Source organism: Ceratotherium simum, chromosome 18 (assembly GCF_057802395.1).
Source record: "Ceratotherium simum simum isolate JZ-2026a chromosome 18, ASM5780239v1, whole genome shotgun sequence".
Classification (NCBI taxonomy): domain Eukaryota; kingdom Metazoa; phylum Chordata; class Mammalia; order Perissodactyla; family Rhinocerotidae; genus Ceratotherium; species Ceratotherium simum.
Window position 1 is genome coordinate 54,545,129 of NC_141917.1, and position 26,356 is coordinate 54,571,484.

The following is a 26,356-nucleotide window of genomic DNA, read 5'->3' on the forward strand; positions in this document are numbered from 1 at the left end:
GCTCCACCGCTGGCGGCCTGGGTTCGGATCCCGGGCGCACACCGAGGCACTACTTGTCAGGCCATGCTGTGGCGGCATCCCATATAAAGTAGAGGAGGACAGGCACAGATGTTAGCCCAGGGCCAGTCTTCCTCAGCAATAAAAAAAGAGGAGGACTAGCTTGGATGTTAGCTCAGGGCTGATCTTCCTCACAAACACACATACACACACACACACAAAAGGCATAGGGTGGGTGAAGGGATTAAAAAACAAGACCCATATATATGCTGCATACAAAAGACACAATTCAGACCTAAAGACACTCATAAACTGAAAGTGAAGGGATGGAAAAAGGTACCCCATGCAAATGGCAATGAAAAGAAACTTGGGGTAGCAATACTCAGATCAGACAAGATAGACTTTAAAACAAAAACTGTAACAAGAGACAAAGAAGGGTACTATATAATGATCAAGGGAACAATCCAACAAGAGGCTATAACACTTGTAAATATCTATGCACCTAATGTAGGAGCATATAAATATATGAAGCAATTATTAACAGACATAAAAGGAGAAATAAACAGTAACACAATAATAGTAGGGGACTTTAACACTCTGCTTATGACAATAGATAGATCATCCAAACAGAAGATCAGTAAGGAAACATTGGCCTTAAATGACACATTACACTGGATGGACTTAGTAGATATATAAAGGACATTCCATCCCCAAACTGCAGAATACACATTCTTTTTGAATGCACACGGAACACTCTCCAGGATAGATCACATATTAGTCCACTAAACAAGTCTCAATAAATTTAAAAAGAGTGAAATAATACCAAGCATCTTTTCTGACCACAAAAGCATGACACTATAAATCAATTACAGGAAGAAAATTGGAACAACCACAAATACGTGGAGATTAAACAAAATACTACTGAACAACTGTGGGGTCAATGAAGAAATGAAAAGAGAAATCAAAAAGTATCTGGAGAAAAATGAAAACATGACATGTCAAAATTTATGGGACACAGCAAAGCAGTTCTAATAGCAATACAGGTGTACTTCAACAAATGAGAAAAATCTCAAATAAACAATTTAATAGTGCACCTAAAGGAACTAGAAAAGGAAGAACAAAGCCAAGAATCAATAGAAGGAAGGAAATAATAAAAATTAGAGCAGAAATAAATGAAATAGAGACTAAAAAAAAGAAAAAAGAAAAAAATAGGAAAATAATCAATGAAACTAAGAGCTGGTTCTTTGAAAAGATAAACAAAACTAACAAACCATTAGCCAGACTCACCAAGAAAAAAAGAGAAGGCTCAAATACATAAAATCAGAAATGAAAGAGGAGAAATTAACAGACTCCTCAGAAATACAAAAGATTATAAGAGAATACTATGAAAAGCTATATGCCAACAAATTGGATAATCTAGAAGAAATGGATAAGTTCTTAGAATTATACAACCTTCCAAAACTGAATCAATAAGGAATAGAGAATTTGAATAGACCAATCACTAGTAGGAGATTGAAATGGTAATCAAAAACCTCCCAAAAAATAAAAGTCCAGGACCAGACGGCTTCCCTGGTGAATTCTACCCGACACTCAAGGAAGACTTAATACCTATCCTTCTCAAACTCTTCCAATAAGTTGAAGTGGAGAGGAAGCTTCCTAACCTTACTATGAAGGCAACATTACTCTTGATACCAAGGACAACACAAAGAAAGAAAATTACAGGCCAATACCACTGATGAACATTTATGCAAAAATCCTCAAAAAATATTATCAAATTGAAATCAAATATACATTAAAAAGTCATACACCATGATCAAGTGGGATTTACCGCAGGGATGCAAGGATGGTTCAACATCCACAAATCAATCAATATGATACACTACATTAAAAAAATGAAGAAAAAAATGACGTGATCATCTCAATAGATGCAGAGAAATCATTTGACATGATGCAACATCCATTTATGATAAAGATTCTGAATAAAATAGGTATAGAAGGAACATACCTCAACATAATAAAGGCCTTATATGACAAACCCACAGCTAACATTATACTCAATGGAGAAAAACAGCTATCCCTCTAAGATCCGGAACCACACAAGGGTGCCTACTTTTGCCACTGTTATTAACATAGCGTTGGAAGTCCCAGCCAGAGCAATCAACCAAGAAATAGATAAAAAAGGGATCCAGATTGGAAACGAAGAAGTGAAACTATTACTATTTGCAGATGACATGATTTTACATATAGAAAACTTGAAAGAATCCAGCAAAAAACTTTTAGAAATAATAAGTGAATACAGAATTTTGCAGGATATAAAATCAACATAGAAAAATCAGTTCCATTTCTATATACCTACAATGAACTGGCAGAAAGAGAAATTAAGAATACAATCCCATTTACAATTGCAACAAAAAGAATAAAATACCTAGGACAGACGAATAAACTTAGCCAAAGAGGTAAAAACCTGTGCACTGAAAACTATAAAACATTGTTGAAAGAAATTGAAGACACAAAGAAATGGAAAGATATTCTGTAAACTTGGATTGGAAGAATTAACATAGTTAAAATATCCATACATCGTAAGTCAATCTACAGATTCAATGCAATCTTTATCAAAGTTCCAATGACATTTTTCAGAGAAATAGAACAAAGAATCCTAAAATTTATATGGAACAACAAAAGACCCCAAATAGCCAAAGGAATCCTGAGAAAAAAGAACAAAACTAGAGCTATCACACTCCCTGATTTCAAAATATACTACAAACCTATAGTAATCAAAACAGCATGGTCCTGGCACAAAAACAGACACACAGATCAATGGAACAGAATCAAGAACCCAGAAATAAACCCATACATCTACGGACAGCTAATGTTTCACAAAAGAGCCAAGAACATACAATGGAGAAAAGAAATTCTCTTCAATAAATGGTGTTGGGAAAACTGAACAGACACATGCAAAAGAATGAGAGTAGACTATTATCTTACACAAAGCACAAAAACTAACTCAAAATGGATTATAAACACTTGAATGTAAGAACTGAAATTATGAAACTTCTAGAAGAAAACATAGGCAGTATGCTCTTCGACATCAGTCTTAGCAGTCTATATTCAAGTACCACATCTGACTGGGCAAGTGAAAAAATAGAAAAATTAAACAAATGGGACTACATCAGACTGAAAAGCTTCGCACAGCAAAGGAAACCATCAACTAAGCCAAAAGACAACCTACCAATTAGAGGAACACATTTGCAAACCATATATCTGATAAGGGGTTAATATCCAAAATATATAAAGAACACATACATCTCAACAATGAAAGCAAACAACCCAACTAAAAAATGGGCAAAAGATCCAAACACATTTTTTCAAAGGAGATATACAGATGGCAAACAGGCACATGCAATGATGTTCAACATCACTAATTATCAGGGAAATGCAAATTAAAACTACAATGAGATATCACCCCATACCTGTCAGAATGGCTCTAATTAACAAGACAAGAAATAACAAGTGTTGGAGAGGATGTGGAGAAAAAGGAACTCTCATACACTGCTGGTGGGAGTGCAAACTGGTGCAGCCACTATGGAAAACAGTGTGGAGATTCCTCAAAAAATTAGTGCTAGAACTACCATACGATCCAGCTATTCCATTGCTGGGTATTTTTCCAAAGAAAATGAAAACATGAATGCATAAAGATATATGCACCCCTATGTTCATTGTGGCATTATTCATAATAGCCAACACTTGGAAACAGCCTAAATGCCCTTCAAGGAGCAAATAGATAAAGAAGATTTGGTATATATACACAATGGAATACACTCAGCTATAAAAAATGAAATCCAGCCATTTGTGACAACATGGATCGACCTTGAGGGTATTATGCTAAGTGAAATAAGTCAGATGGAAAAAGTCAAATACTGTATGATCTCACTTACAAATAGAAGATAAAAACAACAACAAATAAACACACAGATACAGAGATTAGATTGGTGGTTACCAGAGGGGAAGGGGGGAGAGCAGAGAGTGAAAGAGGTGATTAGGCACATGTATATGGTGATGGATGGTAATTAGCCTTTAGGTGGTGAACATGATGTAAACTACACAGGAATCAAAATGTAATGTTGTACATCTGAAATTTATATAATGTTATAACCCGATGTTACCTCAATAAAACAAAAAACAAAACAAACAAAAAATAAACTACTTACAAATAAAATTAACCAAAGAGGTGAAAGATTTGTACTGTAAAAACTACAATATATTCATGAAAGAATTTAGAGACGGCACAAATAAATTGGAAAATATTCCATGTGCATGGATTGGAAGACTTAATATTGTTAAAATGTCCATTCTGCCCAAAGTGATCTACAGATTCAATGCTATTCTCATAAAAATTCCAATGTTATTTTTTACAGATGTAAAAAAAATCTAAAAATTCATATGAAACAACAAAAGGCCCAGAATGGCTAAATGGATCATGAGAAAATAGGAAAAATCTAGAGGCGTTAACAGTCCTGATTTCAAAATATATTACAAAGGTACAGTAATCAAAACAGTATGATACTGGAATAAAAAACATGAACACATAGATCAATGGAACAGAATAGAAAACCCAGAAATAAATCTACACATATACAAACAACTGATCTTTAACAAGTGTAACAAGAATACACAAATAAATCAAGAAAGAGTAGAAAAACAATAGAAAAGATCAACAAAACTAATGATTGACTTTTTGAAGAGATAAAGAAAATTGACAAAGCTTTACCTAGACTAAGAAAAAAACCCAGAAAAGTCTCAAATAAAATTCAAAATGAAAGAGGAGACATTACAACAGATGTCATAGAAATACAAATCAAGAGAATGCCATGAACGAATTATACACCAACAAATTGGATAATCTAGAAAAAAAATTGATAAATTCCTAGAAATATACAACTGACCAAGACTGAATGATGAAGAAATTGAAAACATGAACAGACTAATAACGAGGAGGTTCAAATGAAGACAGCTAATTTAAATATCCTGGGAAGTGTTTCAGGTACTATTACAAAGCATATATAAAATTTTTAGCTTCTGAGACTGAAGAGGATATGGAGAAAAGGAAACCCTCATACATTGCTCATGGGAATGCAAACTGGTGCAGCCACTATGGAAAACGGTATGGAGATTTCTCAAAAAATTAAAAATAGAAATACCTTTTGATCCTGCTATTCCAATTCTGGGTATTTATCCAAAGAACATGAAAACACTAATTGGAAAAGATATATGCACCCCTATGTTCATTGCAGCATTATTCACAATAGCCAAGACTTGGAAGTAATGTAAGTGCCCATCAACAGATGAATGGATAAAGAAGATGTGGTATATATCTATACAATGGAATACTAATCAGCCATAAAAAAGGACAAAATCATGCCATTTGCAATGACATGGATGGACCTTGAGAGTATTATGCTAAGCAAAATAAGTCAGACAAGGGAAAATACCCTAGGATTTTACTCACATGTGGAAGATAAACAAACACGTAGATAAGGAGAACAGATTGGTGGTTACCAGTGGGAAAGGGGGTGGGGGGAGGGCAAAAGGAGTAAAGGGTCTACGTGTATGGTGATGGATGAAAACTAGACTTTTGATGGTGAACATGATGCAGTCTATACAGAAGCCAAAATATAATGATGTACACCTGAAATGTGCACAATGTTATAAACCAGTGTAACTGGTTTGATTATAAAATAATAAAAAATTTTTAAAAATTAAATGTTAATCCAGTAAAAATACATATTGACTGGTTAGTATTTAGTCACCTTATTAATTAGTAAGTACGTATCGACCACTTAGAATTCATTCTTTCATTTATTTGCTAATTCAATCACTATTTATCTACAACTAATAGTCCTCAATCACTTTTATAGATAATAGAGATACAATAATGAATTTAAAAGACAAGAATCTCTGCCCTGGTGTGATTTGTCTCATATGCAACTAAGGAAAACATACTTAGCCAGCAATGGAGATACAAAAATGAACAATACAGTCATCATAAGTGTCCTCAAGAAACATCATGACATCTGGGAAAGAATTTACCACCCAATTTCAATTCTGTGATACATGTTAAATTAACAGAGGACACACCAGTTGATATTGAATTCCAAGAATATGCATTACCCACAGAAGGTGAAGTGAGGTCTACCTTATCTAAGTCTAATTGAGTAGAAAGGAGGAGACTATTTGCAGGCAGCCTATATCTCTTCTGGTCAGCAAGCTGGCCCACTGCTATAGAGCTGTTTTTCTTCAGAGAGTTCATGCTTGTTTGCATACAAACCCTAATTATATTTCCAGGTTATATTCATTATAGTACAGAAAAAATAATACCAATGGTCACGTTTGAAAGAATTATTCTACAGCTCTTCCACTAACCAGTAATGCCTTGAGCACTGTGGATGGCTCCAGAAGTGCTCTGGAAGTCTAGACAGGAGATGAGAGAGAACTGAGAAGAGACAGAACCATTGAAAAGATTACTACTAATATTGATTTTTTTTTTCAGGAAAAGAGAATCAAGATGTGTAGTCAAAGATATAGAAGATATGATGAGTTAATAGTTGGAAATTAGAATTGATAGACTTGAAATAAGCTGGAAATAATTGGCAAATTAAGTGCAGATGACTGTAGATCTTTATATCCTAGTTTCCATAACACAGCTGAGGCATGCAAGAAGCACTGCAAGAGTCTTAGGAGATCAGACAAAGATGGGATCATATCTTCATGATGTGTATATTTTAATAAACTTATCCCATCCAACAGTATTCTTTTGAAATCACATTTCTTACAAGAGAGAATTCAGCTATTGTGAAATAAATAATTCACGTAACAAGAGTGGATCTTCTTTCATGTTCAAATGAATACATCCTTGGGCCAATTTCCTCACATTTAATTAAGATAATTTGACTGCTTATTCAAATGTAATCTCCGTCATCATGAAATTTCCAGGTCATTATTAGACTTTAAGATAAATCTCATTATGTGAAAAAATGTGTAGCTGAAGTCATTTCCACTGGTTCTGAAAGGTAACATGAATACACCTCTCTGACAGTTTCCTGGTGGCCAATCCTTCTCTGCATGTTCAGCAGGGGCTTGTAAGTTCTGATGAATTCCTTTGCCACAGGTAGATCAGCATCTATGCCACAGAAATAGAAGCATAACTGCTACAGATCATAACTTACATGGAGGCTTGAGAAGATCAGTCTATAATTTAAAATGTAAATATCTAATGGGATAAATAATTTTATAGGTTATATTTTAAAAATCAAGTCAAAAGGAATTTACCATTATTTTGTAATAAGGGACTCTATCTGTATTAAAAGCAAAGATATATTGATAGGGAAAAAGTTATTAGTGAATTGTGTAATAATAGGTGAGAACCTATCTCAAGCAGAGCTGTCCAGATTTGAAACCTTTTTTTTTTTTTTTAAAGATTTTATTTATTTATTTTTCCCCCCAAAGCCCCAGTAGATAGTTGTGTGTCACAGCTGCACATCCTTCTAGTTGCTGTATGTGGGACGCGGCCTCAGCATGGCCAGAGAAGCAGCACGTCGGTGCGAGCCCGGGATCCGAACCCGGGTCGCCAGCAGTGGAGCGTGCTCACTTAACCACCAAGCCACGGGGCCGGCCCTGAAACCTTTTTATTTAAAAGATTTATTTAAAGCTTTTTTAAAAAGTTTTTTTTACATTATTTAAAACCTTTAAAAAATTACATCAATAAGAATGATTTTGTTGTCAAGCATGCAACATCATTGATGTCTAAAAAAAATATCACTTTTGAGGTCTTAAATTTATTAGCATACTTACATATTTACTGAAGGCATCTCTCAGGGATTCTTTGACTTTCTCATTTCGAAGGCTATAGATGAAAGGGTTCAACATTGGTGTTAAAATGGTATTCAGCACTGTGGCAAATTTGTTGCATTGCCCTTTTTTGGGCGAACATAGAGGAAGATGGAGCTTCCATAATGAAGTGTAACCACGGTGATGTGTGAAACACAAGTAGAGAATGCTTTCTGCCGTCCCTGAACAGAGGGGATTCTAAGGATAGTAATAACAATGTAGGTGTAAGACATTCCTGTCAGGAACAAGGAGCCCAAGAGCAAAACAGCAGAGGCAATAAAGTCAGCCATCTCAGCCAGAGAGATATCTGTACAAGCCAGTGCTAGCAGGGGGGCTCTGTTACAGAAGAAATGTTGGATTTTATTTGGCCCACAAAAGATTATGGGTGCAGTTAAGATAGATGGAGCCAACATTGACAAAAATGCTCCCACATAGGATCCCAGAAGTAACAATATACATGTCTGTTTGTTCATGATGATGGCATACCTCAGTGGGTTGCAGATGGCAACATATCGATCAAAGGACATGACAGCCAGGATGAAGAATTCTGTGGATCTCAGAAGGAAGTAGAAGATAGACTGTGTGAGACATCCCACAAAAGATATTGCTTTGGTGAGGGGAAATATGTTGGCAAGCGTCTTAGGCACCACTGTGGAGGTGATGGCAATCTCAAGGAAAGAAAGATTGGCTACAAAGAAATACATAGGTGAATGCAGACGATAGTCACCACACACCAAAAGGATGATCATGGAGTTGCCAATCAGAGACGTCATGTACGTGAGCAGGAATGTGGAAGAAAGAAGAATTTCTGCTTCTTTTTCATTCTGAAACCCTAGAAGAATAAACTCGGTGACTCTGGTCTTGTTTCTCTGATCCATAACGTCCCCAGTTCAACCTGGAATAATAGAGTTTTTATGATTAATCCTTGCATCTTAATCCTGGATATACCCTGTCAATATCCATTAACTAACTTTTGTTTCCAAGGAGGGTTGTTAATTCAAACAAATGGTTATATTTTCAAAGTATAAATATCTCCTGAGATGAACTGTATAAGATTTAAGTGCTCAGGTGTGATATTCACTCATTACAGCAGAATCAGTTCCACACTAAGATTGTGAGGACTTATACCTTGGGAAAACCTTTGGGACTTCTATCAGCATAGGGAACCTAACAGTGGATTCAAGTCATGTGAAACAGACTCTTAGAAGTCACCCTTTGGGATAGATCTCTTATTGTGTGTTATTAATCCATTCATAATGTAATAGTATTTTGAGGTGCTAATAGAGTTGCAGTAAAATCTAATTCTATATTAATTTTTATGTGCCAGGACATTCTTTTGAGCTAACTGTATTATATGTGGAATAAAATTATTTTAAAATAAGTGAACATCATTACATAATAGGCACTTTCCAAAATCTCATGACTCCTGACTCACTGGCTCCAACTCCACATTGTCAAATCAGCTTCTAACAATATGAAATCAGCCTCACGTAATCTCTATACGAAATCAGGCTCCATAGTGAATGAGATTATTACAGGTCTAATGTGGGTAAGGGGAAGGGTAAAACATGACTTCATTTACCACTATTGACTGTGTTTCTCTTAAGGTTTAGTCAGAGAGAGCAAATGCTCAGCAAGTAGTCTGGAAATATTGAACTTCTGAATTTTGACTAGCTGAGAGAAGCAACTCCAGCAAAAGATTGCCTACTTCATAATAGAATTTGTAGGCCAGAAATATAGAAAAAATAGGGACATGTTGCAGAGAAGGGATTTTCTTACTTACTAACCTGATTATTTGGGAGTATGTAGGTTGCATCATATATCTAGGTGATCGAAGGCAAAAAACACAGGTTAGGTGCCAAGAGATATTTCATATCCCATATTACAAGATACATAAAAGTTTGATATTAAGAATTTTAGATAACTGGGATTTTATTGCTTCTTTTTAATAGATTGATGGCTGAGGCTTGGAGAGGTGAATTAAAATTTGTCAGTCTCATAGAAGTTCGGTGGTAGAAATGAGACAATATCCTGAGTCTTCGGACTTGCATTTGCTGTTCTTTCTGGCTCAAAATATTAATTCCTTCTCTCATTTATTTCATTATTATACATTTACTGCTTAAGGAGGATTAGACCAAGGACAAAGATGAATTTCTGACATATGCATTCAAGGATGAAAATGGAAAGTGAAATCTCTTTGGATTCATGTTGGTGTTTTCTCTGTGGTTCTTTATAATGAATTTTTAGAATCTTATCACACAAATTAATTATTTTAATTACCAAGGCCTAAAATTTTCAATATGGTGACATTGTGTGAAGGGTTTTAATCAGATTGTTTGCCCATAATCATGCCAAAGGGAAGAAAATTTGATGAATTTCGTGGAGAAGGGAAAGATGATTTTGGAGTAAGGGGTAATACTAGGACATGCTCTTTCTGTAGACAAATAAAAGGGTAGTTTCAATTTGAGCAAATGAGGGGCATCTTGAGGCCACTATGATAATAACTGGCAAATGCAGGAAAGGCAGAAACTAAACCATCAAGTGAAGACACTTAAGGACCCATATGGTTAACTACAAAATTTTGCATAAGGCTGGAACTAAGTGAAAGAATGAGGAGAAAGAACAGGAGGAAATCATAGTGACAGGGAGGATGAAAAGAAAAGAAATGGGAGCAAATAACACCAGTTGTAAGAGAAGAATATTGTAAGATCTCTACTTGCCTGCTGAAGAATACCTCAGAATTTTTATGGATGTTTACATTCATGTTTTCAGAACTGAACAGGGTCTCCCTTGTTACAGCTGCATAGTTTTGATGAAATCCATAGTTTGAATCACTTCTGTGGATTCATTCCTTTTTCTGACAGCCTCAGAATGTTGGGAAACAAAGGGGTGAAGGATATAGCCATGATTATAAAATAGTTTATAATGGCTTTGTCTGGAAATAATTGGTCTTCTCTCTTTGACTTGTAGGAAAGGCAATCAAGACTACAAAGTTTCTATGACCACATCCCTAAATCACTGCAACTTAGAAAGAGGATTAAAGCCTATATTCATCATTGCTGTTCCTCTGGAGGCAGGGCTTCTACTGCATCAATGGTCTGCAGAGAATAAATTATAAAAACAATTATAATTAAGCAAGAAGTAAAAGTTTCACAAGTTTGGTGAAGAGAACATTTCTATAAGAAATGCACTTTTCCTCCTCCCTCCCCCTCAAAAGAAACAGCAACTTCTACAGATGTTTTGGTCCACAATTAATCATTAAAAGTATACAGTGTAACTTATTGCCATCGACTTAGGAGCCAAGTTGTCACCTTCATCAACATCATCATAATTAGCATCAGAATCTATATTTATTGAATACTTATGTTTTAGATACTTTGTTAACATTTTTACATATATTATCTCTCTTACCCTAATGACAGTTATATAAGATAGGTGATATTACTCTGATTTATGGTATTATTTCATATGATTAATATGACAAAGTATGTAAAATGTTAAAATGCTTTATGATTTTATACACTATAAACCATTATTTAAAAATAAATTACTTATTACACATTGCATTAAACGCTTTTGCATATTCTTTTTTTACTATGATTTTTCTATTTATTTATGTATGTATGTATGTATGTATGTACGTTGTGAGGAAGATCAGCCCTGAGCTAACATCTGATACAGATCCTCCTCTTTTTGCTGAGGAAGATTGGCCCTGAGCTAACATCCGTGCACATCTTCCTCTACTTTATATGGGATGCTGCCATAGCATGGCTCGACAAGCAGTGAATCAGTGCTCACCGGGGATCCGAACCAGCAAACCCCGGGCCGCCGCCGCAGCAGAGCATGCGCACTTAACTGCTTGCCCCACCAGGCCGGCCCCTTCCAGGCATTTTATCTAAAAAAATATTTTATTGATGTATAGTCAACATATAACATTGTATTAGTTTCAGGTGTAACATGATTGGTATTTGTATACATTACCAAATGATCACCACAATAAGTCTAGTTACCATTCATCATCATATATAGTTACAAACACTATTTTTCTTCTGATGAAAACTCTTAAGATTTACTCTTAGCAACTTTCAAATATGCCATAGAGTATTAACTATAGTTACCATGTTGTACATTACACCTCCATGACTTATTTATTTTATAACTGGGAGTTTGTATCTTTTGATCCCCTTCACCCATTTGTCTCTCCTCCAATCCCCTCCCCTCTGGCTACCATCAATCTGTTCTCTGTTCCTATGAGCTTTTGTTGTTTTGTTTTTTAGATTCCACATATAAATGAAATCATAAAGTATTGGTCTTTCTCTGTCTGACTTATTTCACTTAGCATAATGCCCTCAAGGTCCATCTATATTGTCACAGATGACAAAATTCCATTCTTTTTTATGGCTGAGTAGTATTCCATTATGCACATATACGTATACGCATATATATACCACATTTTCTTTATCCACTCATCCATCGATGTACACTTAGGTTGTTCCATATCTTGGCCATTGTAAATAATGCTGCAATGAACATGGGGGTGCATATATCTTTTCATTTATGATATATAACTAGTGTTTTCATTTTCTTCAGATAAATAGGCAGAAGTGGAATTGCTGGATCATATGGTAGTGCAATTTTTAATATTTTAAGGAGACTTTATACTGTTTTTCATAGTGGCTGCACCAATTTACATTGCCACCAACAATGCATGAGGGTTCTCTTTTCTCTACATCCTTGCCAGCACTTGTTGTTTCTTATCTTTTTGATAATAGCCATTCTAACAGGTGTGAGGTGATATTTCCTTGTAGTTTTGATTTGCATCTCCCTGATGATTAGTGATGTTGAGCATCTTTTCATGTGCCTCTTGGCCACCTGTATGTCTTCTTTAGAAAAATGTCTATTCAGATCCTCTGCTGGTTTTTTAATTGAATTTTTCTTGTTTTTTGCTATTGAGTTTTATGAGTTCTTTATATATTTTGGATATTAGCCTGTTATGGGATATATGATTTGCAAATATTTTCTCCCATTCAGTAGGTTTCCTTTTCATTTCTTTGATGATTTCCTTTGCTGTGCATAAGCTTTTTAGTTTGATGTAATCCCACTTGTTTCTTTTTGCTCTCGTCTTTGCTTTTGGAGTCAGATCCAAAGACTCATTGCAAAGACCAATGTCAAGGAACTTACTGCCTATGTTTTCTTTTAGGAGTTTTACAGTTTTCAGTCTTCTATTCAAGTTTTTGATACATGAGTTAGTTTTTGTGTATGGTGTAATATAGTAGTTCAGTTTCATTCTTTTGCATGTGGCTGCCCAGTTTTCCCAGCACCATTTATTGAAGAGACTGTTCTTTCCCCCTTATATACTCTTCCCTCCTTTGTCATAAATTAATTGATCATATATGCATGGGTTTATTTCTGGGCTCTATTCTGTTACATTGATCTATGTGTCTTTATTTATGTCAATACCATACTGCTTTGATTAATATAGCTTTGTAATATAGTTTGAAGTCTGAGAGCGTGATGCCTCCAGCTTTGTTCTTCTTTCTCAAGATTGCTTTGGCTATTTGGGGTCTTTTTGTGCTTCCATGCACATTTTAGGATTATTTGTTCTATTTCTGTAAAAAATGCCATGAAATTTTGATAGGGATTGCATTGAATCTGTAGATTGCTTTGGGGAGTATGAATATTTTAACAATATTCTTTCAATCCATGAACCTGGAATATCTTTCCATTTGCTTTTGTCCACTTTTTTTTGTGTGTGTGAGGAAGATTAGCCCTGAGCTGACATCTGCTGCCAATCCTCCTCTTTTTGCTGAGGAAGATTGGCCCTGGGCTAACATCCATGCCCATCTTTCTCTACTTTATATGCAGGACGCCTGCCACAGCACGGCTTGATAAGTGGTGAGCAGGTCCACGCCTGGGATCTGAACACACAAACCCCAGGCTGCTGAAGTGGAGCACGTGAACTTAACCACTATGTCACCAGGCCATTAACCACTATGCCACCGGGCCAGCCCCTGCATATGTCCACTTTAAATATTCTGATTCACTGAGACATGAGGTGTGATCCCTGCCATGAAAAGCTTATAATTTAATCAAGGGTGAAAAAGACATACACATGTGAAAAAACCAATAATTTTTATAAATATGTTAATTCCTACTTATGAATATATAGTGAGGAAAATACATTTCTGTACATTAAGAAATTGTGGGAATAATGATTCCAAAAGAATATTCCATTACAGCAAATTGTCTTTCTTATAGATTAGAGAAGTGGTTATAGAAACAAAAGCTACACATATAAATCACCCAATCAATAGACTGATGGTTTCCATTCATACAGACATCTGGTCATTCAGATAAAAACTCAGGATAATCTGTTTCAGCCTTGGATGTTTAATAAGCCATCTTCTCAAATAATCTGTTTTTACTTTTTCTCTTAAGCCTCTAGGATGAATTATAAAATTTTGGATCTTTTTCTGTCTCTTCTAGGTCCTCATATTCTATCTCTTTTCCCTCACTCTCCATCTCTACTGGACTTCATTTAGTTCTTTATGTACCACAGGCTATTTCTCAAGTTATAGTTAACATATCTAAATTCTCTCTGACTGGAATTTTCTCACTACATTCTACTATGTTTACCAGTCTAAAGCCTCACATAATCTGAATAATCTTTTCTTCTATAAACATGACCAGATTCTCAGCTAAAGTAGCCTCTATGCAAATTCATTATACTTTTATTGTATCTGTAGCATTTCTAATACTTACATTAATTATAATATCGGTTTTCCCAAATAACCTAAACATTTAATGGGATCTCAAAATGTGTTTGCTTTATTCATACTCTATCTAAAATATTAATCCCATTGTCTGTAAACCCATCTCCATAAAGATAGTATGAATGGATTAATGAATGGATGAATGAGTAATGCAGGAAAAAGAGTATATTGGGAAAAGAAATTCAACTCTATTTTGTAAACTTAATTTAAGTGGCTAAGGAACAGCCAAGTGTGGATTTAATGTATTCAGGAGGATAAATAAATTTGGAATTTATGTCAGAGCAGAAGGGTCAGAGTTCAAGGTCTTTGAATTTATGGACATAGAATAGATTACCAAGGGGAGAGGGCAGCAGAGGAGATGATAGAGTTCAGAGGAAAAATTTTTTAAGTGGTGTTAGATGTAAAAATTTTAAGGAGAACCTTATCAAAGTGACAGTGCCATAAAAATGTAAAATATTGGGAAGTTTAAGAAATAATAAGTAAGATGTCATCATTCACCATTTCTAGACTAGACTTAATGGAGTGATTAATGATGTCAAAGAACTTTTTATCACTTTCATCAGATAATAAAAAGTTTAAATGAAAAAACTCCTTAAGATTACACTCTCTAGAAGTTAAGATGTAAATGAATTCTACAAAGTAACAGGATTCAGTAACTAGAACACATTGAGAGAAAAGTAAAAAATGATTTTGTTTCTTCTGTTTTGTTTTCATTGTGGTGAAGACACTTGGTTATGCTGAGTGTAATTGTGAGTAGAAGCAGAAAGTTTGAAATTATAAGAACAGTGTTTCACTAATTAAACCATTACTTCTGGGAGTGACATCACAAATATGGCAGAGTAGGAGATCCCAGCCTCTGTTCCCTCACAAAGATAAACAAGTAGTCAGCTATTCACAAATGAAAAAAGCTCTGGGAGAGCTCAGGTGTCCATTCAAGAAGCTGCAGCAACACAATAGAGCAAAAAACCTCAGAATAACTGCACAGAAAGGGTAGGAAGAATAGTTCCATTTTCCCCACATCATCCCATCCCCCAGGCCAGCACCGCTCAGTGCCAAGAGTGAACTCCTTGGCCTGAAAGAGTTCCCGTCACCAGGAAAAGGACAGGGAATGAGTGACCACCTTTTATAGCCTTTTGGGGACACTGCATGAAGGACTCCACCAAGAGACTGGCACAGTGGAGACAATTAGAGATGGCTAGGAATAAGGAAGAAGAGCAGGGGCTACCAGTATCAGCAATGTGGCTGGAGTCCCCACAGTTTCCAGTGGCCTGCTCTGGAGAGGACCCCAGAAGACTTTGCAGATGCTGCAGACCCTCCTCCTAAGCTTTCATCATTGAGACCCTCCTCATAGGCCCCAGCAGACTTCTCCACAGAAGACCCCAGCAGTTTTCACTCCTGAGGAAATCAACAGCCAGCAGAGCCACCACAGACCCCCTGCAGATTTTGCTGCTGAGCTTTTGCCCCACAGATTTTCATGTTCACAGACACAAGCTGCCTGGCTCCCTCTCTACTCCCTTCTCCCCCTCTTCCTGCCAGAGCTGGGATCCTTACCAACAGACTACCACAGCCTCTGCAGGTGTGTGCCTGCAAGAGGCCAGACTAGGTCCCTGCAGCCAACTCCCACCACCCCCATGCACACCTGTGGAAAGTTCCTGCAGCCACACAACTGCACAGAGACAGTCAAGACTACACAGCTGCTTGTGGGCTTGGTTCCAGCCCTGTGTTCTGTCACTGGCCAGCACCACTATGAGCACCTGCAACCAGCCCCTGCAGCTAGGCACCTGCAATGCCACTGGTTTGACTCTCTTCACTGTCTTCCACTGTTGTACTTGTTCTCACAACTAGCCCCTAAAGCTGCATGAGTGTATATCAACAGCCCAGGTGTCTGCAGCTCTTGGGTGCTTGGAGCTAGTCCCAATTTCTATCACTGGCCTGTACGGCAGACATGCACCTGTATGTCACTGCTCCAACTACCTGTCAATGGCCACCACTGCCATGCACATGCCTATGTCTAGCCCCTGCAGTCATATGAATCCACATTGATAGTCCAGGTCCCTGCAGCTTCTCATATACCAGCATTTGGCCCTGGAGCCTGCTGCTAGCCCTGGCCCTTGCCACTGTGCATGTACCTGCATTAGGCCCCTGTCACCATACAGGAACCTGTACTCATCCCTGCAGGCAAGCTTGTGCACACCACTGGCTCCAGCCATCAATGCCATCTACCTTGGTTCCTAGTTGCTGAACCTGGAATGCTGCTGAGGACCCCAACAGCCTTTGCAACCCCCTTCAGCTCTCACCAAGGATCAGGTGGTTGTCAATGCTCTGGACACTACCTGCCTGAGCCAACAAGACACCAAGCCCACCCGGACTCAGAGCCACCACATGCCCCTGCACTTGGTGCCCTACATATCTTGACCTGGAATCTCGCTCTTGGGTGGCCCACCCACAAGTAAAGATCTTTCCTTACCAAAGTCAGTCCTAAAAGTTTGGAAGAGGTGACTGCTTCTTCAAATGTGCAAATATAGAAGTGATGTCAGCAAGACATCAATTTGAACCACTCTCTGTGTATGAAAATACCTTCCCAAGAGCCAAAGATTACAGGTGAGGAATTATAGCACCTGATTAAAGTGCATAAATAAGAAAAGATGCATTGAGAAAGGTAGAAAAGAGATTCACATAACCCCCATTATCCCTCCACCAAGCCCAGGCAGCCCAGCTCAGAGAGAGACACCTTCCTCAGGCGAGGAGAGTAAAGTGAGCATCCAACTTCACCACAGACTTCAGAGTTGGCCCACCCCAGCACTAGGCCAGCTCATGTGCCTCAGTGGCTCCTGCATCCTCCAACAAACCCAGGCTCTAGGCATACCCCAGTGCCTACTGGCTCCAGTAGCCCCAAGTGGCATCTTTGGCACTGGGCTCCCATGAACCTAGACAATGGCTTACCCCAGCATCTTCCTACCGCAGTAGCCTCAGGCACCTCCCATGGCCCCAGGAAGCTTCCACAGCAGAGCTCCAAATGGGCCCCCAGATCACTCTGACACTTGTGGCTCCAGTAGCCCCAAGTGGATCCCATGGCAGCAGGCTTCTGGCAGGCTCCTATAAAACCAGACCCATGTGTCACCCCAGCACCTGCAGGTTCCAGCATCCCCAGGTAGCTCCCACAGCCCCAGGCAGGTTCAATGGCACCAGGATCCCAGTAGTCTTCCACAAACTGAGGTCCCCAGGTCACCCTGGCACCAACCATCTCCAGCAGCCCCAGGAAGATCTTGCAGCCCAGGAAGCTACCATGGCAGCAGTTTCCCAGCAGTCTCCAGTAAATCCAAGCCCTAGTCTCACCCTAGAATCTGCTGGATCCTGCAGCTCCAGGCAGCCCCCACACCTCCAGGTGCCTTCCTCAACTCCAGGCTTCCAGACGTCTGCTGTAAGTTCAGGCCCCAAGCTGACTTGGGCACAAATCAATAATAGTGGCCCCAGGTAGATCAGCAGCTGTAGTAAGTGCCTATAGCTCCAGGCAGCTTTCTTGGCTCCAGGCTCCTAGAGGGTTCCTGCAAACCCAGACTCCCAATCCACCATGGTGCTGACCAGCACCTGCATCCTTAGGTGGCTATGGTGGCCCAAGGCTCCCAGCTCACCCCAGCACCAGGCCACCTAATGACTCCAGCAGCAGTCACATTCCTGGACACCAGCAGATGGCCCATCCAGATTTTTGGGTGGGGTGACTGGTGAAGAGCTTTGCCTGTCAAAGTCAGTTTGTAAAGACTGGAAGAGGAGCCTACTCCCTTAAGTGTGCAGACACCAACGCAAGGCCACAAAGATTATGAATAATCAAGGAAACATGACAACACCAAAGGGAACTAATAAAACTCCAATGGCTGACACTAAATAAATGGACATCTATGAACTGTCTGAAAGAGAATTCATGATAATTCTCTTAAAAAAATTCAGTGAATTACAAGAAAACACAGATAGACAACTAATAAAATTAGGAAAATAATTCATGAATAAAATTAGAAGTTCAACAAAGAAATAGAAAAAATTAAAAAGAACCAAGTAGAAAACTAGAGTTGAAGAATACTAGAGAGACTTTCCCAGGTGAGCAAAAACTGCAGTGAAAAATTCAATAGAAAGCTTCAGCAGCAGACTCAACCAAGCAGAAAAAAGAATTCATCAAGTAGAAGACAGGCAATTTGAAATTATCCAGTTAGAAAAGCAAAAAGCAAAAAAGAATGAAAAAAAGTGAAGAAAGGCTACATGAATTATGGGATATCAAAAAAAAAGTATGTATTGTAGAGTCCCAGAAGGAGAAAAGGGAGAAAGGAGCAGAAAGCTTATTTAAATAAATAATGGCTGAGAACTTCCAAAGTCTGGGAAGAGATTTAGACATTCAAGTCCAGGAAGCTATTAGCTCACCCAAGATTTCACCCCAAAAGTATCTCCTCCAAAACATATTAAAATAAAACTGTCTAAAATCAAAGACAGAATTTTAACAGCAGCAAGAAAAAAATTCTCACATATAATGAAACACCATAAGGTGTTAGTGGACGTCTCAGCAGAAACATTGAAGGCCAGGAGAGAGTGGGATGATGTATTCAAAGTAATGAAGGAAAACAAGAAGTGCCAACCAAGAATAGTTTACCTGCAAAGTAGTCCTTCACAAATGCAAGAGAGACTTTCCCAGGTGAGAAAAAACTGAGGGAGTTCATCACTATGAGACTTACCTTAAAAGAAACGCTCAAAGGAGAACTTCAATCTGAGATGAAAGAATACTATAATTAGTAACATGAAAATGGATGAAAATATAAAACACATGGGCAAAGGTAATTATATAGTCAAATTCAGAACTCTAATACTGTAATATGGGCAGGCATTAATATTTAACTCTAGTAGAAGGGTTTAAACCATAAATGTATTAAAATAACTACAATAATTTGTTAATTGGTAAACAATATAAAAAAGAGGTAAATTTTGATATGAAAAATATAAATAAGGGGGCCAGCCTGGTGGCATAGTGGTTAAGTTCACACTTTGGCATTTGGCAACCACTTTGGCAGCCCAGGCTTCACTGGTTCGGATCCTGGGCATAGACCTACTCACGGTTCATCAAGCCATGCTGAGGCTGCACCCCACATAGAAGAGCTACAATTCTACAACTATGATATACAACTATGTAGTGGTGCTTTGGGGAGAAAAAAGCAAAACAGAAAGATTGGCAATAGATGTTAGCACAGGGCTAATCTTCCTAAAAAAATATATATGTATAAATTAAGTTTGTGTGTGTGGGGTAAAAGGGTAAAGTTTTTGAATGTGATCAAAATTAAGTTGTTATTGGTTTAAAATAGACTGTTAATCTATAAGATGTTTTATTTAAGCCTCATGATAACCACACACAAACAAAAAAGCCTACAGAAGATACACAAAACATGAGAAAGGAATTAAAGGATATCACTATGGAAAATTATCAATCCACAAAGAAAGACAGCAAAGAAAAAGAAAGAAAAAAGGGAACTACAAAATAGGCAGAAAAAATTAATAAGGTATTGTTAGTAAGTCCTAACCTATCATAATTACTTTAAATGTAAATGGATTAAATTCTCCAAACAATAAGCATAGAGTAGCTGAATGGATAAAAAACAATACCTGATTAGATGCTGCCTACAAGAGACTAAGCTCAGCTTAAGGAAGCAGGCTCAATGTGAAGGTGTGGAAAAAGATATTCAAAGCAAATGGAAAACCAGAGAGCACAGTAACTATACTTATACGGAAAAAATAGATTTTCAGTTAAAATTATAACAAGTGACAAAGAAGGTCATTATATAAAAAGAAATGAACTAATTCATCAAGACAAGGTAACAATTTTAAATATATATGCACCCACCATTGGAGCACCTAAATATATTAAGCAAATACTAACGGTTCTAAAGGGAGAAGTAGAAAACAATACAATAGTAGGAGACTTCAATATCCCACTCTCAAAAATAAGTAGATCATCCAGACAGAAAATCAAAATGAAGACATTGGACTTAAAGTACATCTTATGCCAAATGGACCAAACATATATATACAGAATATTCCACCAATATCAGCAGAACAAACATTCTTCTCAAGAGCACATGAAACATTCTCCATGATAGAACATATGTTAGGTAACAAAATTAGCCTTAACAAATGTAAGAAGTTTGAAATCATACAAAATATCTTTTTCAATGACAATAGTATGAAACTAGAAATCAATAACAGGAAGAAAACTTGAAAATTAAAAAATATGTGGAAACTAAATAACACACTTCTACACAGCCAAAGGGACAAAAAATAAAAGAGAAATAAAAAAATATCCTGAAACAAACAAAAATGGGAACACAACCTAGAAAAACATATGGGACGCAACAAAAGCAACTCTAAGAGGGAAGTTACAGCAATAAACACCTACATTAAGAAAAAAAGAATGATTATAAATTAAAAAAACCTAAATTTAGACCTCAAGAAACTAGAAAAAGAACAAACAATGTCTACAGTTAGAAAAGAGAGGAAATAACAAAACAAAAACAAAAACAATAACAAGATTGAAATATATAGTGCCTATAAGAAACTCACTCCAATTTTCAGGAAACACATAGGCTCCAAGTGAAGGTATGGAAAAGATATTGCATGCAAATTGAAAACAAAAGAGAGCAGGGTAGCTATACTATATTAGGCAAAATAGACTGTAAGTCAAAATGGTAACAAGACACCAAGAAGGTCATAATATAATGACAAATGGGTCAATTCATCAAGACAATATAACAATTGTAAATATAGATTAATCTAACATAGGAGCACCTAAATATATTAAGCAAATACTAGGAGGGATAAATAGACAATACAATAATAATAGAAGACTTCAATACCCCACTTTCAACAATAGATAGATCATTCAGACAGAATCAATAAGAAAACATTGAACTTGAACTATACTTTAGATCAATGGACCTAACAGACATATACAGAACATTCCATCCAACAACAGCAGAATACACATTCTTCACAAGCACACATGGAACATTTTTCAGAACAGATCATATTTTAGGTCCCAAAACAAGTCTTAGCAAGTTTAAAGAGATTGAAACCATGCCAAGTATCATTTCTGTTCACAATGGCATGAAACTAGAAATCAATAATAGGAAGAAAACTAAAAAATTCACAAATATGTAGAAATTAAACCACACATTCCTGAACAGCCAATGGTTCAAAGAAGAAATCAAAAGGAAAACTTATGGGAGGTAGAAAAAGCAGTTCTAAGTTCTAAAGTTTATAGCTGTAAATGCATACATAAAGAAAAAAAGATCTCAAACAAACAACCTAAGTTTACACCTAAAGGAATTACAAAAAGAAGAATAAGCCCACAGTTAGCAAAAGGAAGGAAATAATAACTTTTTGAGCAGAAATAAGTGAAATAGAGAAGAGGAAATCAATAGAGAAGATTAACAAAACTAAGGGCTGGCTCTTTGAAAAGATAAACAAATTGACAAACTTTTAGCTAGACTAAAGAAGAAAAAAAGATAGAGGACACAAATAAATAAAATTATATATGAAGGAGGAGACCATTACAATGATACCACAGAAATACAAAAGATCATAAGAGACTACTGTGAACAACTATATGCAAAAAAATGAACAATCTAGAAGAAATGGATAAATACCTAGAAACTTATAACTTACAAAGGCTGAATCAGGAAGAAATGGAAAATCCGAACAGACCCATAATGAATAGGAGATTGAATCAGTAATCAAAACCTTCCCCAAAAAGAAAAGCCCAGGACCAGATAGTTTCATTGGTGACTTCTATGAAACATTTAAAGAATTATTACCAATCCTTCTCAATCTCTTCTAAAAAATTAAAGAGGAAGGGACATTGCCAAACTCATTTTACAAGGCCAGCATTGCCCTGATACTAAACCCAGATAAGGACACTACAAGAAAAGAAATCTACAGAACAATATCCTTAATGAATATAGTTGCAACAATTCTCAATAAAATACTTACAAACCAAATCCAACACATTAAAAGGATTCAATGCAATCCTTATAAAAATCGCAATGACTTTTTTTCACAGAAATCAAAAAGACAATCCTAAACTTTGTATGGAACAACAAAAGACCCTGGATAACCCAAGCAATCTTGAGAAAGAAGAAAGCTGGAGGCATCATGTTTCCTGATTTCAAACTATACTACAAAGCTATAGTAATTAAAATGGTATGGTACTGGCATAAAAACAGATACATATGCCAACAGAACAGAAACAAGAGCCCAGAAATAAACCCTCATGTATATGGTCAACTAATATTTGACAAAGGAACCAAGAATACTCAATGGAGAAAGGATGTTCTCGTCAATAAATGGTGTTGAGGATATTGGATATCCACATACAAATGAATGAAATTTGACCTCTGTCTTATACTACTCACAAAATTTAACTCAAAATGGATGAAGTACTTAAATATAAGACTGGAATTCTTAAAACTCATAGAAGAAAACATAGGGAAAAAGATGCTTGACATTGGCCTTGGTGATGATTTTTTGGATATGACACAAAAAACACAAGTAACAAATGAAAAAATAAACAAATGGGACTATATCAAACAAAAAATTTCTGCACAGCAAAAGAAAAATCAACAAAATGAAAAGGTTACCTAACAAGTGGGAGAAAATATTTGTAAACCACCTATCTAAGAGTTTAATATTATATAAGGAATGCATACAACCCAATAGCAAGTAAAACAAGTAATCAGATTAAAATATGGGCAGAAGACCTGAATAGATATTTTTTAAAATAATTTTATTTATTTAATTTTCCCCCAAAGCCCCAGTAGATAGTTGTATGTCATAGCTGCACATCCTTCTAGTTGCTGTATGTGGGACACGGCCTCAGCATGGCCAGAGAAGCAGTGCGTCTGTGCGCACCTGGGATCTGAACCCAGGCCCCCAGCAGTGGAGCATGCGCACTTAACCACTAAGCCACGGGGCCAGCCCATGAATAGATATTTTTGCAAAGAAGATATACAAATGGTCAGAGGTATATTAGGGAAATGCAAATCCAAACCACAATGAGATGTCTCCTCTCACCTGTTAGAATGGCTATCATGAAAAATACAAGAGCTAACAAGTGTTGGGGAGAAGGTGGAGAAAAGGGAACACTTTTGTATAGTTGGTGAAAATGTAAATTGGTGCAACCACTATGGAGGTTCCTCAAACAATTAAAAATATAACTACTATATGATCCAGCAATCCCACTTCTGGGCATTTATCCAAAAGAAATAGCTTCACTTTCATGTTTATTACAGCATTATTTACAATAGCCAAGATATGAAAATAACCTAAGTGTTTAGCAATGGATGAATGGGTAAAGAAAAAATATATATAATATATATTTTATATATCTAAATTTTATGTTATAAATGAATAATATTTAGCCATAATAAAGAAGGAAATCCTGCCATTTGTGATAACAGGGATGGATCTTGACGGCATTATGGGGCTGGGGGAAATGGGGAGATGTTGGTCAAAAAGTACAAACTTCCAGCTATAAGGTGGATAAGTTTTGGGTATCTAATGTACAGCATGGTGAATATAGTTAACAATACTATACTGTATACTTGAAAGTTGCTAAGGGAGTAGATTTTAAATGTTCTCACTATACCATAAGAATGATAACTATGAGAGGAGATGAATGTGTTAAATAACGTTATTGTGGAAATCATTTTGCAATATATATGTGCATCAAGTAATCACATTGTACACCTTAAACTTACACTATATTATAGGTCAATTATATCTCAATAAAAATGGATAAAAAAACATTCTTTTCCTCCAACCAAAATCAATAATCCTTCTGCATTGCTCATTTTAACTGCTTTTATCATAACTGTTTTCTTTAACCTCATTCAGACCTCCAGCCTTTTGACAACTTGATATTTTCAGATCCACAGTCTATATTTGAGATCTATGCAATATTAGGAGGGTGTATCAAGCCTGTGATGTTTTGCACACAGAAACTGGATGTGTCTGTAGTAGCACCATCATCATTAAAGTGATATGTCACTTTATCCAGATAGAAGTCCAGGTAGGAGCATATGGCTGTATGAGCAAGATTTCTTCCCCATCACTTATCATGGAAGTAGGACAAGTGATGATGAAAATTGGTCCTTTTGGCAATTACAGTATTGTTTACTTCTCACAATATATGGTAATAGAAAAATTCCCAAAATAAGCAAACCATCAAAAAATGAAAACTTATTACAAAGATGTATCATTGAGTGTCACCAATATTTCTGTAAAATATAAAAAGAAGGCATTGTTTTGTCTTTCTATTCCCAAATACACAAAACCACCCATATAATTACTCAAGCTAGTCTTTCCTTCCTTTTAAGACAGAGAGTCTTTTTCTTTTCATAGAACAAAATACCACCTTGTGATATGTCTTTTTAAAATTCTAAAACAAAAACATAACCTTTATTTCTCTCCCTGACATTTACTTGATAGCTCCTATTCAAATTAATCCTTCTTTTCTTTTTAAATTAACACATATACTTAAACATGTAAAGAATTTACATGCAGTTTCACAAAACAAATTAGAGTGACGTCAGCATCACAGCAGAGTGAATTGTTCCCTTTGTCTCTTTACTCTACGTTACAACCAGTAGGACATCCATAGACCAACAAAGGACTCTCTGCACAGCACACCAGAATGTCTGAGAGATCCATACATCTATACTTCTGAAGGTAGAGGGACTGGACCTCCTGGAGGTGGTGGAACCAGGCGAGCAGTGGTGGCAACTCCTGAGACCAGAGGTTCCAGGAACTGCAGCTGTGCCTGTGACCAGAGGCCCTAGGAACTGAGGTAACATCTATAAACAGAGGCCCCAGGAATCCAAGCAGCCCATGCTCCCAGAGGTGCCAGGAATCACTGTGGGTCCACAACCAGATGCTCCAGGAACTGTGATGCTACCTGTGACAAAGGCCCTCCCTCTCCCCTGGTGGCTGTACCTCTGACCCTGGCCTTTCCAGCAGCGGAGGTTGCATCTAATACTCTGATACCCCCAGCAGTGGTGGTGGCGGTACCTGTGACCTGACATTCCAGGAATCATGCCAGTGCCCCAAATCAGAGGCTGCAGGCATGACTCAGCTCCTGCTCTATCCCCAGCAATGGTGGGTGGCACCCATGACCTGAGGCTTCAGGAACCACAGCAGTGCCTGCATCCCAACCCCTGGCGGTGCTGCCCCTGACACTAGCCCTGCCAACAGCGACAGCTGCATACAAGACCTCAGGCCCCTATCAATGGCAGCAGTGCCTGTGACTTGAAGTTCCAGGAACCATGCAGGTGTCAAAGACCAGAAACTTCAGAGCCCCAGTGGCACTTGCAACTCAGGTATCCCTCCATAGTGGTGGTGGTGTTGTCCACGACCCTGGCCCACCTAGCAGTGGCAGGGACACCCACGAACTCAGCACCCCTGGTAGCAGCATTGCCAGGACAACAATAACCTGGGAGCAGCAGTGTAGGCACATGGCAGCAGCACCCAAGCCCATGGAGAGCCTGTGGAGAGCCAGGTAACAGTGACAGTGGAGCACATAATGCTGGCCCCTCCAGCTGCAGAGGTGCCTGCAACTTTGGCCACCCTATCCATAACAGTGGTGCCTACAGGCCCAACAAATCCAGATGTGGTAGAAG

At 37.3% G+C, this 26,356-nt stretch overlaps 2 protein-coding genes across 3 annotated transcripts in view; one reads left to right on the forward strand and one right to left on the reverse strand.

Annotated features, from left to right (window-relative positions):
• Window positions 1–26,356, forward strand: part of LOC101393611 (Golgi-associated RAB2 interactor protein 6-like) — a 108,063-nt gene that overhangs the window by 59,000 nt on the left and 22,707 nt on the right. The window contains exon 3 of one of the 2 annotated variants that reach the window (XR_015555123.1): window positions 10,852–11,440. The exons of the other annotated variant lie outside the window; for it this stretch is intronic. The gene's annotated coding sequence lies outside the window, so the exon portion shown is untranslated. Of the gene's footprint in view, window positions 1–10,851; window positions 11,441–26,356 lie in introns of those variants that run through there. 2 annotated transcript variants of the gene reach the window in all.
• LOC101393359 (olfactory receptor 6M1-like) lies at window positions 7,810–8,759 on the reverse strand. The gene is given in 2 exon segments (XM_014781537.1): window positions 7,810–7,961; window positions 7,964–8,759. Coding segments are annotated over 2 exon segments (948 nt in total).